An 18,650-nucleotide genomic window follows, 5' to 3' on the forward strand; every position below is an offset into this window, starting at 1 on the left:
TGAAGTTCTTTTTGTTGTACACGAATTTTGACTGGTTAGTAGGTTGCCTGCTGATTCTCAAACAGCCACCAAGTATACTTGGAGTCAGTCCCAATACTTATCTCTCATTCTTTAAAAGGGGGAGGTTGTCCCCCCCCCCCCCCCAAAAAAAAAAATACCAATACAGTCCTAGGGGGCTGCAACTCAGATTTTTAGGCATTCCACAGTGAATATGCATGAAGTATATTTGCATATCATGGAGGCAGGCGGTACATTCATTGTGTACATCCTGAAACCAGTACCAGATTTGGGGACTCCCTGGTTACAATGGAATTTGGTTGCTATATTAACCCGCTTAGATACACAGAGAGAGAACAGATTATTTGATGACCTTTATTCCTAGGAATCTCTGACTTGTCAGTATTCTGAGATTTGTATTGACCCCAAGCAGGTAAATGCCCAGAAAACTAAACAGAAGAGTTTAAAAAGAAATTAAATCCAAAAGCCTGACAGAAAATCTTTCTAGTAGGGGCAGTTGGAAGGTAAGCAGATGGCATCATGCCTTCAAGGACAAATAGAGCCAATTCTAATGTTTTGGTTACATTGCTTTAAAACCAGAAGTGACTTGCCCTGGTGACCTAGAGCCAATGGCATACCGAAGGTGGGGTGGTGGGGACGGTCTGCCCCAGGTACATGCTGCAAGGGGGTGCAGGGAGCAGCTACATGGCTGTCTGCTCTGCCGGTTCCCTGCTCCCTCTGACATTACTTCCTGTTCTGGGGCAGGGATGCAGTGCAGCCAACAGCCGCGCAACTGCTCCCAGCACCCCCAGGAGGTAAGACGGGGGGGGGGGGGGGGGAATGGAGGTGATGCGCTGGGGGGAAAGTGATGCGCGGGGGGAGGTGATACATTGGGAGAAGGTGATGTGGAGAAGGTGATGTGGGGGGGGGGGGGGGGTGCTGCACCAGTGGTGGGGGGGATATGCACAGCAGTGATCTGCCCCGGGTGTCAGCTTACCTAGGAACACCACTGCGTAGAGCCATATGGTAAAAATAACTTGAATAAGTAACTAAAACCCATAGAACTCTAACTTTAACCTGTAAATATATTTATTAAAGTCAGACCTGATACAGTGCTTTGTTTGACAAAGCAACTACAAATATTTATAATCATGCTTTTTAGGCAGGAAAATCAAACAAGTTACACATTTTTGCTTTGCAGGTTTCCTGAGCCATGCCTATATTTGACAAGCTGACTATTGGAATTTCTGTAACCAGTTTTGCCACTTTTCAGCTTTTGTTTCATTTTGTAAGTTCATGGCTCTCAAAACATCTTACTCCTGGATTCAACAAACTCAACGCAAGACAGAAGATCGAATGGAACTCAAGGTAAGGCAGTGTCTGTTCTCTTTAATAAAACCTTATTTAGCACAGGCTTTTTCTGTGACACAGCATACAGTGTTATTATACGAATCAATTTCACATTGCTTATGAATTTTATTAAAATGTTTGTATTTATTGTTTTATTTTATTAAACACTCTTTCTTCATGGGCCAGAGCATGTAACAGTTTTCCTATATGTGCAAACCACATAATATAGGCATATGTCATGAAACAGCACCTTAATGGGGACTGGAATGCACAGACATTTTGGCTTTAATTAGGGCTTCTGATTCTAGGTGTTTATGGGTCAATATTCAAAAGCACTTATCTGTATAACAGCAACTGATATTCAACTAAAGGCTGCTGACTGGAAGTTTCAGTAACTCTACCCATCAGTGCCTCTAAATATCCTCACAGACCACATCGGCACTGTGTGAATAATGCTGGGCACAACATGGATGGAGTCAGGGCGGTCCCAGAGTGGATAGTGACAGTAGGGCCCCCCAGCAATAGGGGTCATGGCAGCCATTTTCTTGAGCTGGATAGCTTTTTTGTTTAATGACTGCAATTGAATAGTTTATATCAAATATGTTGGATAGAAGAATCCCCCACAATTCACCCCCCACCACCAACTCTGCACTTGGCTGACTCATCCACTGAATGAGAGCATCAGCCTGCAGCATAATTGTGTCCTTAGCTTCCATCCTTGCTTCACTCTGTGCCTAACAGCAGCCAGTCCACTGATGTGAAAACCAACCTCCTGCATTCTCACTGGTTTCACAGGCCTCTTCAGCACTGTCCCATCTGCAATATGCTCCTTCTCCATTGCACATTCCTCTGCCTGCTGATGCAGCAAAGTCATCTCCCACTGCCCTTGTACTCTCTTTCCTGGTCAGCAGATAGACCTTTGCTGCCATTGATGAGTCAAAGGTGTGCAGTCCTACCTCACACTGCATCACCAATTTAGCAGGGTAGACCAATCAAAACTGCATGTCATTCACACTGATTTGCCTCTTCTCCTCCCCATACGCTGCCTGGGGAAAGAGGAAGGGGATGGGATTTGATATACCGCCTTTCTGTGGTTACATTCAAAACAGTTTACATATTATATACAGGTACATATTTTGTACCTGGGGCAATGGAGGGTTAAGTGACTTGCCCAGAGTCACAAGGAGCTGCAGTGGAAATCAAACCCAGTTTCCCTGGCTACTCCTCCACTTTCATCACAATTTTATTTTGATACACTGGTTGTTTCTTCTTCACCCTCCTCAGACTCCATTCTTGGGCCCGATTAATGATGTATTTTCACAATAAGAGGCCATGTTTGAGCCCATCGTCTGTGTCCCACTCCACTCAGTGTGCCCGCTCCACCATCAAATCCAGGCCTTCCTGCTCTGGGCCAAGCATGTCCTTTTTCCAGTTGCTTACAAAAGCACTGACATCAGCCTCCTCAACCTATTCCAGGAGCCTTATCATTTGAAGATTGCTGTTGAGACCTGTCTTCCAGCTCTATCAACTTCTCCTGCATCAGCCTTAAACTCTTAATGGCAGTCTTCATCTTTTCGGCTGCCGTCGACACCTAGTCTTCTAAATCTGAGACTTGTAGGTCCAGATCCTCAATCCTTGGGGAAAGAGAGCCCAAATTTTGTATTGACCTTGGCGATTGCAGCACATATCTGCCAGGTCCTTCCGCTTTTTCTGTGCATCAGTCACACTCATCACCTGTTCCCCGTGCGTGCTGGTCCATCTGTTTCACAACACTATGTGCCCACCAACTGCTCCGCCATATGCTCCTCTGACTCTCCCAACTCCTTGTAGAAGTCTGTCATCTTCTCTCCCACTGCTTTCATTTTGTGAACTGGCTTCTACTGTTCAACACGCTCCACAGTATTACTGCCAGATTTATCAGGTGCGATTTGATCTGGGGTAACTGATGGAGCTTTAGCAAAATTTGTTGGCTTTCATAGAAGCATGAAACATGACAGCAGATAAGGGGCCCATCCAGTCTGCCCTTTCCTTCTTTTCCTAAGGGATCACATGCGCCTGTCCCACTCTTTCTTAAATTCTGACACAGTCTTTGTCTACACGACCTCCACAGAGAGGCCATTCCACACATCCACCACCTTTTCCATAAAAGAGTATTTTCTTAGATTCCTCCTAAACCTATTTCCTCAACTTCATCCTATGCCCTCTCATTCCAGAGTTTTCCTTCATTTGAAAAAGACTCACATTTAAACATCTCTATCATATCTCCTCTCTTCCATCGTATACATGTTGAGGTTCATGAGCCTTTCTCTATATGTTTTATGACAGAGACCGCTTACCAATTTAGTAGCTGTCCTCTGGACCGACTCCATCTTGTTTATATCTTTCTGTAGGTGCGGTCTCCAGAATTGCCTGCAGTACTTTAAATGGGGCCTAACCAGAGACTTATTCAAGGGCACTATCACCTCTTTGTTCCTACTGGTCATCCCTCTCTTTATGCACCCAAGCATCCTTCTGTCTTTGACTGTCACCTTTTCTACTTGTTTGGCCACCTTAAGGTCATCAGACACAATCACCCCCAAGTGCTGCTCTTCGTTTGTACACAGAAGCACTTCACCCCCTATATTGTACCATGCCCTTGGATTCTTGTAACCCAAGTGCATGACCTTGCATTTCTTATCATTAAATCTTAGTTGCCAATTATCGGACCATTCTTCAAGCTTCACTAGATCCTTCTTCATGCCATCCACACCCTCCTTGGTGTCCACCCTATTACAGAGTTTGGTATCATCCGCAAAGAGACAAACCTTACTAGACAGCCCTTCCGCAATATCACTCACAAAGATATTAAAAAGAGCTGGCCCGAGGACTGATCCCTGCGGTACACCACTGATAACATCCCTTTCCACAGAGCAAGCTCCATTTACCACTACCCTCTGTCTCCTTCCATTTAACCAGTTTTTAACACAGTCACTTTAGGTCCCATACCGAGGGCACTCAGTTTATTAATCAGTTGCCTGTGCGGAACCATGTCAAAGTTTTTGCTAAAATCCAAGTACACCACATCTAGCGCCCCTCCCACATCCAATTGTTTGGTCACCCAGTCAAAGAAATCAATCAGATTTGTCTGATACGACCTGCTTCTAGTGAAGTCCTGCAGGCCATCTGATTCGAGAAACCTCACTATTCTCTGCTTTAGAAGTGTTTCCATTACCTTACCATCGAGGTCAGACTGACAGGTCTGTAATTCCCAACTTCCTTCTTACTTCCGCTCTTGTGCAGAGGGACCACATTCGCTCTTCTCCAGTCTTTCAGGACCACTCCAGACTGAAAGGAAGCGTTGAAGAGGTCAGACAGAGCATCTGTGTTCCTTGAGTACCCTCGGATGTATCCCATTAGGCCCCATACGTACTCTATTCTGTTCAGGGTATTTATATTTCTCCGAGGACAAGCAGGCTGCTTGTTCTCACGACTGGGTGACGTCCGCGGCAGCCCCCACCAACCGGAACAAAACTTCGTGGGCGGTCCCGCACGCAGGGCACGCCCACCACGCATGCGCGGCCGTCTTCCCACCCGTGCGTGACCGTTCCCGCTCAGTCTTTTCTTTTCCGCGCCTGGAGAGAGATGTGTTCACCTCTCTCTCTTCCTCAGCCCCGGAAAACCGTCGCGTTGTTCGCGAACCTTCTTTTTTCGTTTATTTTCGTTGCCGCGTTCCTCTTTAAAAATTTTCTGTAAAAAAAAAAAAAAAAAGAGAATGCGCTGTACTACTTTTCCCTCGTTTTCTAGCGGGGGCGTCGCGTTGCGGCCTTGTGGCCGCGCGATCGAGTTGTTTTTCGAGGTGTGATTTTACTGCCACCATCGACGACTTTGATTTCGCCGACGCAATTTTTTAGTTGATGTCCTCGAAGGTCCCGAGTGGATTTAAGAAGTGTGGTCGGTGCGGCCGGCCTATCTCGCAGACCGACACTCACGCTTGGTGCCTCCAGTGCCTCGGGCCGGAGCACGATACCAAGTCGTGTACTTTGTGTCTTGGTCTCCGGAAACGGACTCAAGTAGCGAGGCAAGTTCTTCGGGACCGTCTTTTTGGAACTTGCGCCGGCCCCTCGACGTCGACCTCGACGGCATCGGTATCGACGGCCGGTTCTTCGGTACCGGTATCGATGTCCGCGAAATCGGCACCGATTGCATCGACCCCAGGAGCACAGGTCCCGTCGGCCCGCCGGTCCTCCGGTGACGGCAGGGGTGAGAGGCCGCGTGGGCAATCGACCCCCAGTCACTCCCTCTACCCATGGCCCTCGGGACCGAACCCTGTCGGACCCGGTCCCTCGAGGCCGAGGGGGGTCGACCTCCTTCTCCTCCATTCCACCTAGCGCCGATGACGGGCATCGCAAGAAGACAAAGAAGCACCGTCATCGGTCGCCATCGATGCATCCGGCCCCCGGCGCCGGAGAGGAGTCGACGCCGAGTAAGCGTCAGCGTCGAGAGGAGAGGCCCCCCTCTGTAGTAGAGGTACCGACGCGTCAGGGTCTCAGCACTTCGGTGCAGTCTCCTGGACCCGAGCAGCTTCTGGCACCGACGCCTCTACCGGCCCCCCCCGTCTTTCCCGGCAGCGGGCCTGGACGAGTGCCTCCGAGCCATCCTTCCGGGGATCCTGGAAGGGCTGATGCGCCAGACTGAGCCGGCGCCGGGGGTGCTTGCACCCTCGGCGCCGTTGACTGTGGCGCCGGCGAGCTCTAGCCCGGTGCCGAGGCCTTCGACGCCACACGCAGGTGGAGTCCCCGTTGACGTTGATGGAGGGAGCTTCGTCCCCGCCGGCGCGGGAGTCCACCGCTCGACGACACCGAGGCCTCGGTGCCTCGACATCGAGCCGGGCCCGGTTGAGGACTCAGCTGCATGAGCTTATGTCCGACACCGAGGAAGAGGCCTCGTGGGGGGAGGAGGAGGACCCCAGATATTTCTCCTCAGAGGAGTCTGTGGGCCTTCCCTCCGACCCCACGCCTTCACCAGAGAGAAAGCTCTCGCCTCCTGAGAGCCTCTCCTTTGCCTCCTTTGTCAGGGATATGTCTATATGCATTCCCTTCCCCGTGGTCTCTTTGGATGAGCCGAGGGCTGAGATGCTCGAGGTCCTCGATTATCCATCACCACCTAGAGAGTCCTCCACGGTACCGTTGCACAATGTCCTGAAAGAGACACTGCTTCGGAACTGGATGAGACCATTATCTAATCCCACCATCCCCAAGAAAGCAGAGTCCCAATACAGAATCCACTCGGACCCAGAGTTAATGCGGCCCCAATTGCCTCATGACTCGGCGGTCGTGGACTCTGCTCTCAAGAGGGCACGGAGTTCGAGGGATACCGCCTCGGCGCCCCCCAGTCGTGAGAACAAGCAGCCTGCTTGTCCTCGGAGAAAGTGAATGATACATACCTGTAGCAGGTGTTCTCCGAGGACAGCAGGCTGATTGTTCTCACCTACCCTCCCTCCTCCCCTTTGGAGTTGCGTTTCATCTTTTTGGCTTGTTTTTCAACTGAGCGGGAACGGTCACGCACGGGCGGGAAGACGGCCGCGCATGCGCAGTGGGCGTGCCCTGCGTGCGGGACTGCCCGCGAAGTTTTGTTCCGGTTGGTGGGGGCTGCCGTGGACGTCACCCAGTCGTGAGAACAATCAGCCTGCTGTCCTCGGAGAACACCTGCTACAGGTATGTATCATTCACTCTCTCTAATGTCAGTATAGAGTCTAAGCGGGTACAGAAGTTCAAAACATATACTGAAAAAGTTAAGAAAGCCTTACAAGATTATTCATCCAAATACTTATTGAAAAGATAAGTTTTCAAACCTAATCAAGAAATGTACTAAGTTATGTCCAATAAAAAAGGTGGTATCTTATTTTCTTTTTCATGTTTTATTTTGTTTTATTTCTATTGATTACCTTTTAAAGTGGACTAACACGGCTACCACACCTCTCTGCTCAAACCTTTACAAAATTGTACATAGATAGAAAGCACATGAACTTGTGTAGGTATAGAATTCCACAATTTGCTAACTAGAAAAGGAAAAGAACCATCATGAATTCTCTTGTAATGAATTTTCTTAACAAGTGGATATCCCAACAATAGAGTAGAATGAAAATGAGAATTCATTCAGAAAGCTGGATAAGCTATTTATTGTACTCATCAGCTTCCCGCTCTCTAAATTTTTAAAAGAAAAATTTTTAACTTAGCACTTAAAAAAAAATCCTGGAAATTCAGTTCTGGGCCATGTCCAGGCTCCGGCATTGAATTTCCAGGTTTACAGAGCCAGTGAAAGCATAGCTGATTAAGTGTGATATTCAGCACTTGTACGGCTGTGGTGAACCAGTTAAAGATAGGACTAATATTTATGCAGTTCTATTTATGCTGTATATCGGCACTTAACTGGCCAAGTTCTGATTCTGCCCTCGGAATGTCCCCCAAAGAGCTACTTCCTTAGTGTCAGCAGCAGATGAATCTAGAAGCTGGTTGTGACCATCTACCAGCAGGTGGAGATAGAGAGAACTGAACTGAGGACAGAATTCTCCTTGGTCAGTCAGTATTCTCTATCTCCAGCAGACAGATGGACGGTCTTCTGGTCTCATCTGACGGTGACTCCTGTTCTGGGTCTCTCAGTTTAGTGGAGCTTTGGAGTACATGCTGATCGGTGCCGGCTTTAGGGGGTATACCTGGTGATTCCAGGTCTCTCCCCCACACTTCTTGTCACAACTGTGAGGAATGATCCGGAGTAGTGAGCAGCAGCAGGTGAACCACCCAACAGGAAGTGAGACTAAACCCAGAGAGGCTGGTACAAGATTCAGGACTCTCAAACAGGCTTGGCTGGACAGAATTCTGGAATGGACTTGGCTTGGCTGGAGCTGGATGCTGGAATGGACTTGGCTTGGCTCGGCTGGAACCAGATGCTGGAACTGGCTTGGCTCGGCTGGAACCAGATGCTGGAACTGGCTTGGCTGGAACCAGATGCTGGAACTGACTTGGCTTGGCTGGAAGCAGATGCTGGAACTGGCTTGGCTGGAACCAGATGCTGGAACTGACTTGGCTTGGCTTGGCTGGAACCAGATGCTGGAACGGACTTGGCTTTGCTGGAACAGGATTCAGGATACTGGAACAGGCTAGGCGGGAATGAAAGCTGAAAGCAAACAGGGCAGCCACAAGCAGGATGGGAACTGAAACTAAAGACAACCAGGGCAGACACAAGCAGGAAGGGAACTGAAGAGAAACAGGGCAGACACAAGCAGGAAGGGAGCTGAAGCTAAATACAAACAGGGCAGACACAAGCAGGAAGGGAGCTGAAGCTAAATACAAACAGGGCAGACACAAGCAGGAAGGGAACTGAAGCTAAAGACAAACAGGGCAGACACAAGCAGGAAGGGAACTGAAGCTAAAGACAAACAGGACAGACACAAGCAGGAAGGGAACTGAAACTGAAGACAACAAGACAAGAACTAGCAGGGCTGGAACCGTAACAAGCACTCACAGACGAAAACTCATCTGAAGACCTCTGTTGCAAAGGCAAGTCTGAAAGTTCCCAGGTGCTTAATAAAGGCAATTATAGATGAGGTCACAGGTGAGGCTTGACAGCAGAAGCACCAGGGCAAGTCTGGAGTGCTGGAACATCAGGACTGGAATGAACTCTGGAACATGTCTGGGAAACAGGAAGAAGAAAGTCCACAGCAGCCATAGGCCTGGTCACCCGGAGGCAAGGTGAGTGTAGGCATGGAATACAGTCACAATCGTGACACTTCTCTCTCCAGCGCTTCCTCCATTCTCTTTCCTCAATGAAAAAAAAAATTCCAGTATAATTCTTTAAAGCCCTCAGCCTTGGCTGCAGGAGAAATACTGGTTTCTACCAGTATACAGGGTGTAGTAGTGGAGAAGGTGAATGTGCTTCCAGCAACAATGAGTTTGACAGGCAGGACTCCCGACAGCTGAATCTCCTGGGGCGAGTATATCTTTCAATTTTCTTTCGACTTCAGGTCAGTTGCAGTTTTACTTTCATTTTCTTTGTAATGGCTGCCGAAAATGTTAACTACTGCTCCTGCTGTGGGATGTGGAGAGCAGCGTCGGAGTAGTCTCCGGGTGACTCTGCAGGCTCTCCTTTGGCAGAGGGGGCCTTGTTCATGGAGGTCTCATTAGCTCCCGCGTGGGAGAGATGTTGGCTCATTCTCCTCCTGGGGCTCCAGCAGTCCTCCTGGGACTCCTGGGATCCAACAGCCATTTTACAGCAGCATGATTCAGGAGTAGCACTGCCGATGGCTCTTCTACCTGACACTTCTTCAGAGGTCTTTACACAGATATCAGCCAATTTAGGGATTTCTCCGGGGGGGGGGGGGGGGGGTGAGTCTTCTTATCCCCTCCCTCCCCCCCCCCCCCCCCGAGTTCATTCTTCTGCTCCATAATGCCTACATATTGAGGTCTGGTAGGGGAGTAGCCTAGTGGTTAGTGCAGCAGACTTTGATCCTGGGAAACTGGGTTCAATTCCCACTGCAGCTCCTTGTGACTCTGGGCAAGTCACTTAACCTTCCATTATCCCAGTCCCACCTTCTTCCAGTACAGAAACTAGAATTCATAGGAGCTCTGCTGGGCTCTCAGACAGCTTTTGCCTACCTTCCCGAGCCGAGAGCCGACAATCTCCTGGCTCTCATCTCTCAGGTGCGGGCGTCTCAGCAGATCACAGCTCGGCAGATGTTGAGATTGCTCGGCCACATGGCCTCTACAGTTCATGTGACTCCCATGGCTTGTCTTCACATGAGATCAGCTCAATGGACCCTAGCTTCCCAATGGTACCAAGCTGCCGGGAATCTAGAAGACGTCATCCATCTGTCCACGAGTTTTCTCGAATCCCTACATTGGTGGACAATTTGATCCAATTTGACCCTGGGACGTCCTTTTCAAATTTCTCAGCCACAAAAAGTGCTGATGACGGATGCATCTCTCCTGGGGTGGGGAGCTAATGTCGATGGACTTCACACCCAAGGATTTTGGTCCCTCCAGGAAAGACGATTTCAGATCAATCTTCTGGAGTTACGAGCGGTCTGGAACGCTCTAAAGGCTTTCTGGGATCGGCTGTCCTATCAAATTATCCAAATTCAGACCGACAACCAGGTTGCTATGTATTACATCAACAAGCAGGGGGGCACAGGATCTCACCCTCTGTGTCAGGAAGCCGTCAGAATGTGGCTTTGGGCTCGCCGTCATGGTATGTTCCTCCAAGCTACGTACCTGGCAGGCGTAAACAACAGTCTGGCCGACAGGTTGAGCAGGATAATGCAACCTCACGAGTGGTCTCTCAACTCGGGAGTGGTACGTAAGATCTTCCAAGCGTGGGGCACCCCCTTGGTGGATCTTTTTGCCACTCAGATCAATCACAAAGTCCCTCAATTCTGTTCCAGGCATCAGGCCCACGGCAGACTAGCGTCGGATGCCTTCCTCCTTCATTGGGGGCAGGGCCTCCTGTATGCGTATCCTCCCATACCTTTGGTGGGGAAGACTTTACTGAAACTCAAGCAAGATTCCGGAACCATGATTTTGATTGCGCCTTTCTGGCCCCGTCAGATTTGGTTCCCTCTTCTTCTGGAGCTGTCCTCCGAAGAACCGTGGAGATTGGAGTGTTTTCCAACCCTCATCACTCAGAACGAGGGGGCGCTTCTGCATCCCAACTTCCAGTCCCTGACTCTCACGGCCTGGATGTTGAGAGCGTAGACTTTGCCTCCTTGGGTCTTTCAGAGGGTGTCTCCTGAATCTTACTTGCTTCCAGAAAAGATTCCACTAAGAAGAGTTACTTCTTTTTATGGAGGAGGTTTACTGTTTGGTGTGACAGCAAGGCCCTAGATTCTCGTTCTTGTCCTACACAGACCCTGCTTGAGTACCTTCTACAGTTGTCTGAGTCTGGTCTCAAGACCAACTCTGTAAGGGTTCATCTTAGTGCGATTAGTGCATACCATTACCGTGTGGAAGGCAAGCCGATCTCAGGACAGCCTTTAGTTGTTGGTTTCATGAGAGGTTTGCTTTTGTCAAAGCCCCCCATCAAACCTCCTACAGTGTCATGGGATCTCAATGTTGTTCTCACCCAGCTGATGAGACCTCCTTTTGAGCCACTGAATTCCTGTCATCTGAAGTACTTGACCTGGAAGGTCATTTTCTTGGTGGCAGTTACTTCAGCTCGCAGAGTCAGTGAGCTTCAAGCCTTAGTAGCTCATGCTCCTTATACCAAGTTTCATCATAACAAGAGTAGTCCTCCGCACTCACCCTAAGTTCTTGCCGAAGTGGTGTCGGAGTTCCATCTGAACCAGTCAATTGTCTTGCCAACATTCTTTCCCCGTCCTCATACCCGCCCTGCTGAATGTCAACTGCATACATTGGACTGCAAGAGAGCATTGACCTTTTATCTGGAGCGGACACAGCCCCACAGACAGTCCACCCAAATGTTTGTTTCTTTTGATCCCAACAAGAGGGGAGTGGCTGTAGGGAAACGCACCATATCCAATTGGCTAGCAGATTGCATTTCCTTCACTTATGCCCAGGCTGGGCTGACTCTTGAGGGTCATGTCATGGCTCATAATGTTCGAGCCATGGCTGCGTCAGTGGCCCACTTGAAGTCAGCCACTATTGAGGAGATATGCAAAGCTGCGACATGGTCATCTGTCCACACATTCACATCTCATTACTGCCTACAGCAGGATACCCGACGCGACAGTCGGTTTGGGCAGTCAGTGCTGCAGAATCTGTTTGGGGTTTAGAATCCAACTCCTCCCCCCTAGGCCCATTTTTGTTCTGTTCCAGGCTGCACTCTCAGTTAGTTGGCTAAGTTAGGTCAATCTCAGTTATGTCCTTGCCATTGCGAGGCCCAATTGACCAATGTTTGTTGTTTTGAGTGAGCCTGGGGGCTAGGGATACCCCATCAGTGAGAACAAGCAGCCTGCTTGTCCTCGGAGAAAGCGAAAGCTACATACCTGTAGAAGGTATTCTCCGAGAACAGCAGGCTGATTGTTCTCACAATCCCGCCCTCCTCCCCTTAGGAGTTGTGTCTTCCCTTTCTTTGCTTTTTACTGGACTGAGGAGCACGCTCATGTTCAGGCGGGAAGACGGTCGCGCATGCGCGATATGCACAGGAGCGCTAGGCTAGCAAACTCTTTGTTGCTAGGGAGAATTCCGGTCCTGGGGCTGCTGTCGACGTCACCCATCAGTAAAAACAATCAGCCTGCTGTCCTCGGAGAATACCTTCTACAGGTACAGTGGGGGAAATAAGTATTTGATCCCTTGCTGATTTTGTAAGTTTGCCCACTGACAAAGACATGAGCAGCCCATAATTGAAGGGTAGGTTATTGGTAACAGTGAGAGATAGCACATCACAAATTAAATCCGGAAAATCACATTGTGGAAAGTATATGAATTTATTTGCATTCTGCAGAGGGAAATAAGTATTTAATCCCTCTGGCAAACAAGACCTAATACTTGGTGGTAAAACCCTTGTTGGCAAGCACAGCGGTCAGACGTCTTCTGTAGTTGATGATGAGGTTTGCACACATGTCAGGAGGAATTTTGGTCCACTCCTCTTTGCAGATCATCTCTAAATCATTAAGAGTTCTGGGCTGTCGCTTGGCAACTCGCAGCTTCAGCTCCCTCCATAAGTTTTCAATGGGATTAAGGTCTGGTGACTGGCTAGGCCACTCCATGACCCTAATGTGCTTCTTCCTGAGCCACTCCTTTGTTGCCTTGGCTGTATGTTTTGGGTCATTGTCGTGCTGGAAGACCCAGCCACGACCCATTTTTAAGGCCCTGGCGGAGGGAAGGAGGTTGTCACTCAGAATTGTACGGTACATGGCCCCATCCATTCTCCCATTGATGCGGTGAAGTAGTCCTGTGCCCTTAGCAGAGAAACACCCCCAAAACATAACATTTCCACCTCCATGCTTGACAGTGGGGACGGTGTTCTTTGGGTCATAGGCAGCATTTCTCTTCCTCCAAACACGGCGAGTTGAGTTCATGCCAAAGAGCTCAATTTTTGTCTCATCTGACCACAGCACCTTCTCCCAATCACTCTCGGCATCATCCAGGTGTTCACTGGCAAACTTCAGACGGGCCGTCACATGTGCCTTCCGGAGCAGGGGGACCTTGCGGGCACTGCAGGATTGCAATCCGTTATGTCGTAATGTGTTACCAATGGTTTTCGTGGTGACAGTGGTCCCAGCTGCCTTGAGATCATTGACAAGTTCCCCCCTTGTAGTTGTAGGCTGATTTCTAACCTTCCTCATGATCAAGGATACCCCACGAGGTGAGATTTTGCGTGGAGCCCCAGATCTTTGTCGATTGACAGTCATTTTGTACTTCTTCCATTTTCTTACTATGGCACCAACAGTTGTCTCCTTCTCGCCCAGCGTCTTACTGATGGTTTTGTAGCCCATTCCAGCCTTGTGCAGGTGTATGATCTTGTCCCTGACATCCTTAGACAGCTCCTTGCTCTTGGCCATTTTGTAGAGGTTAGAGTCTGACTGATTCACTGAGTCTGTGGACAGGTGTCTTTCATACAGGTGACCATTGCCGACAGCTGTCTGTCATGCAGGTAACGAGTTGATTTGGAGCATCTACCTGGTCTGTAGGGGCCAGATCTCTTACTGGTTGGTGGGGGATCAAATACTTATTTCCCTCTGCAGAATGCAAATAAATTCATATACTTTCCACAATGTGATTTTCCGGATTTAATTTGTGATGTGCTATCTCTCACTGTTACCAATAACCTACCCTTCAATTATGGGCTGCTCATGTCTTTGTCAGTGGGCAAACTTACAAAATCAGCAAGGGATCAAATACTTATTTCCCCCACTGTATGTAGCTTTTGCTGTACCAACATATAATATGTAAACCACTTTGAATGTAGTTGCAGAAACCATTCCCTTTCCCTTTTTAGCTCAGCCTTTGCAGATTCCTGGCTTGCTTCCTGCCTCAGTCTCTCTTGATGGACCCTGCCCCAAAGAGGAGATGTTTGTAATCCAGCTCAGAAGTAGGGTCTATTTCTCCCCTGTTTCCCTCTCAGTCTCAGGGAGTCATCATGTCAGGGCAGTCCCTGTCTAAATAGATGCAAGAGGAATTGGAGGAGGAGGAGTTGTTTACAGAGAAATCTAATGATCCCAACATGGTGTAGGTGTTTCATAAGAAAGAGTTGCCTTCCTTTATATCAAAGGCTCTTCAGGTTCTCACTGTTTCTTCTTCTGATCCTGCTACACCTGCATCTGCTAATCCTAAAATTGTGAGCACTAGCAGACTGCCTAAGTCTTTTCCAGTGCATGAGACTATGCAGGAAATCATCACTGCTCAATGAGTCACCCTGGATGCTACCCTTCAGGTGGCTAAGGCTATGCTATATCTTTACCCCGTTTCCACGCCTAAGCTGGGAAAGCTACATTTGCCTGAAGTAGATTTGTGGGTTGCAGCAGTCAACAAAAACGACCATGCTGCCTGTGGTGAGTTAAGATTTTACTTTTAGTTCCAGAGTTGGTTAATTACTGTTCCTAGACTGGGGAGCCAACAAACAGCATCAGGGCAGTGCACCATGGGTGTTAAGTCCTTTGAAAGGGCCGATATAGTGTTCACATATTCTTACATACCTTTCATTTAGAAACCTTTGAGTCCCCTCAGTTTTTTTGACAGAGGGCAGTTACTTTAAAAAAACACCCTGAACGTTTCCCTCACTTCATTTGTGGAACTTTTTTTTTTTTTTTTTTGTCATCAGAACTCTGTTTATATTGGCAGTAAAGGTAGGGTTACCATATGTCTCCAGAAAAAAGAGGATAGATTGAGCCAGTCCGGAATTTACTTCCATTGAAAGCAATGGAAGTAAAACCTGGACTGGCTTAATCTGTCCTCCTTTTTCTGGAGCCATATGGTAACCCAGAGTACAAGGTATTCCTCTTTTCAGCATCTTTACAAAGGAGTTCAGTATAGACAGCGGCGTACCAAGGGCGAGGCGGTGGGGGCGGTCCACCCCGGGTGCATGCTGCTGGAGGGGTGCAGAGAGCAGCCGCATGCCTGTCGGCTTCGCTGGTTCCCTGCTCCCTCTACCCCGGAACAGGTTACTTCCTGTTCCGAGGGAGCAGGGAGCCAGCGGAGCCGGGGTGCGCATCGGCGATCCGCCCCGGGTGGCAGCCGACCTAGGATCGTCACTGAGTATAGAGTCAAGTTTAGTGCTATTGGCGCCATGTTTCTATGAGAAATGTTACATTTGGAGTTTTTTTTTTGAGGCTAGTACAATGTTCCCATGTTTCTCTTGGTCTCTGTGGTAACCATGGAACCTCAGTGTTGCCATGCTCGGATTTTCTCCAGGTGCAGAGTTTACAGTACTTTGAGAAGCACAATAGTTTATTCTGGAAGGTGACTGGCTTTCAACCTGACGGTCACAGGTTCAAAGCTGGTTTAAGCATAATATTAGAAGCTGTGGAACTCAGCCCTATTTCTAATTGGGCATATTTTACTTAACTCTCCCACATTACTTGCCTTGACAAGCAGCTAACACTAGGCTACAATGCTAAAGGTTAGCTGTGTTGGTTTTCTACAGCAGCTCTGCTGTCTGGTATTGCACACTGCACTGGCTCCAGTCACCACTGTATGAGCAGCCCCACTAGCTGTATGTCGCAGTGTCTCTGAATTCTTCTGTTGCACTTTTGCACCTCTTCATTGTATTAGATAGCTGGTAATATTACAGAGCTACTTTCAATGTAGAAGAATGGCTTAATGGTTAAAGCAACCAGCTAAGAGAGAGCACAGAGATTGCTGGTTCAAGTCCTACTGCAGCTTACCATTAATAGTGCATAATGGTACAAACAGCCATAATCTGCTACACCATCTAGCTCTGGCTCTCAGCCATGTTAATTAGCTCTATACCAGCCAATTCTTTGACACTCTCAGCAAGAAGATAGCTCTGACCTAGACATTAGACCGCTGATATGGCTTCTAAGGCACATTTAGCAAGCTACCTTTTAGAGGTAAACTTTTGTTTGAAGAAGATCTGGAGAAGTTGGTTACAGACATAGGGGACTCTAAGTCTCAGAAATTGCCAGAGGACAAGCCTAAAGATTCTTTTAAATCCTCTCAGTCTCGTCTTAGGTTTCGTGAGGCCAAGTGCTACAGACCAGGCAAATCTAACTTTTCAAGGTTCTTTCATGCTGACTGAAAGAACTCAGCTTCAGACTCCAGGTCTACAATTGCCTCCCGCACCTCCTTATGATGGGATCTTGGTTCACTCCTCGGGTTTCATAATAGCAGGACACCTCTCTAGGTTCCATGAGGAGTGGACCAAAATTACCTTAGACCAATGTGTCTTGGAAATGCTAAGCCAGGGTTATAGATTGAAGTTCTCCCATTCCGTTGCAAATGTAAAGCAGTTCAAGCCACCTTGCAAGCACTTCTTCATTTAGGCACAGTAGAGGCTGGCCCCAGATGCGATTGAGGAATGGGAAGTTATTCTATTTACTTTGTAAGAAGAGGGATTCCTTCCACCTGGGTTTGGGCTTCAAAAGAGTCAACAGTGTTAAAGGTTCAGCATTTCACAATGGGAGCATTGCAGTCTGTAATAGTATCAGTCCAACAGAGAGAGTTTCTATCCTTCCTGGATCTCAAGGAAGTGTACTTTCATATTCCCATTTGGCCTTCCCACAGAAGATTTCTCTAATTTGAAATCCTTGGAGGTCATTATCAGTTTATGGCCATGCCATTCATCCTTTCCCCATCTCCAAGGATATTATTTCAAGACCATGATAGCAGTAGCAGCTTTCCTTCGCAAGGCTGGATTGCAGGTTCATCCATACCTCAATGATTGGCTGATATGTGGCTCTTCCTATCAAGTGAGTCTGCAAGTTTCCTCTAAGATAGCCACTCTTCTTCAGTCCTTAGGATTGGTATTCAGTTTCACCAAGAGTCAGTTGTTTCCTACACAAATCTTGGAGTATCTGGGAGTGATATTCAACATTGGCTTAGGGCAGACATGTCTTCCTGTTGCTTATCAGCAAAGGATTCACATCCAAGTCCAGATCTATTTTCCCTTCCATGTCCTAGGGTCTGGGAATATGTTCAAGTTCTGGGCACAATGGTCTCTATCTTGTGACCTGGATTGGCCATTGTTGGAATAGGATACTGGGCTAGATGGACCATTGCTCTGACCCAGTATGGCTATTCTTTTGTTATGTTCTATGGGCCAGATTCCACATCAGACCATTTCAGCTGTCCCTTCTCAGCTGTTTGTCTCCATCTATCTTGGACCTTCCATGCCAAACTCATCCTCAACTGGTGGTTTCAGCACAGCCTTCCTCTGACAATTCTTAAGTGCTGTCTCTGCAGGTGGCTGTGTGCAACAGATTTCGAATTCCTTCCACCTCCTCCTGAATTGCCGGATGTGGAGATGGGGCTGGCATATTTGGCAGAGTCCTTGTATGACTTGATTCGGGTGTCAGCCAAGCAGATATCTTTGGTGGTCACAGCCCATCGTTTGCTGTGGTTGTGCCACTGGGCGGCAAATGCAACTTCAAACAGAGGCTGGTTAAGCCCCCTTTTTAGCGCCAGCTGTCATTTGGTGAGGACTTAGTGAATGTGGTGAAAGATCTGGGTGACTCAAAGACTCAGCGTCTTCTTGCGGGCAGGTTTACACATTCTTTCCAGTTGGGTTAAGCTCGCCCTCGTTTTAGTGATTCCAGGTGCTTTTCAATGTCTGAGTTCACTTCATGGATTCATGGATATATAGCCACTGGAGCAGTTGTGACAAAACTAGAATTGGGTATTCCAGCTTGGAGATTTTTAGATTTAAGACTTTGCTAAGATAAGTGCATTCCATATTCTGAGGTCCATTATTCACAGGTTTGAGTGGTCAGTAGTTTTAGGTTTCTGTATTTGTGGTTTGTTTTTGACAACACTCTTACGGGATTTTTTGTTGGTGGTGCTCCATATTTTATGAAGACAACACATGCACCTATATGCCTTTTATAAAATAGATTCATCTAGTGACCTTTAGTAGTGCACAAATGCTATCACACAAGTTTACACCTGCTCTGAAAAAGATAAGTACATAAGTGTTGCCATACTGGGACAGACCAAAGGTCCATCAAGCCCTGTATCCTGTTTCCAACAGTGGCTAATCCAGGTCACAAATACCTGGCAAGTTCCCAAAACAGTACAATACATTTTATGCTGCTTATCCCAGAAATAAGCAGATGTGCTTGTCTGTGCATGCTCTATGACTGTACATGCATATTTTCTGAAATGTGTACAATTTTTTGAGGTCCTGTTTCCATGTGT

At 48.0% G+C, this 18,650-nt stretch overlaps 1 protein-coding gene across 1 annotated transcript in view; it reads left to right on the plus strand.

Annotated features, from left to right (window-relative positions):
• Positions 1-18,650, plus strand: part of TLCD4 (TLC domain containing 4) — a 120,603-nt gene that overhangs the window by 59,302 nt on the left and 42,651 nt on the right. The window contains exon 2 of the mRNA XM_030206389.1: positions 1,199-1,365. Coding sequence (XP_030062249.1) covers positions 1,211-1,365 — 155 coding nt within the window. The 5' untranslated portion in view covers positions 1,199-1,210. The remainder of the gene's footprint in view (positions 1-1,198; positions 1,366-18,650) is intronic.

The sequence above is a fragment of the Microcaecilia unicolor genome, chromosome 6, assembly GCF_901765095.1.
Source record: "Microcaecilia unicolor chromosome 6, aMicUni1.1, whole genome shotgun sequence".
NCBI classification, from domain to species: domain Eukaryota; kingdom Metazoa; phylum Chordata; class Amphibia; order Gymnophiona; family Siphonopidae; genus Microcaecilia; species Microcaecilia unicolor.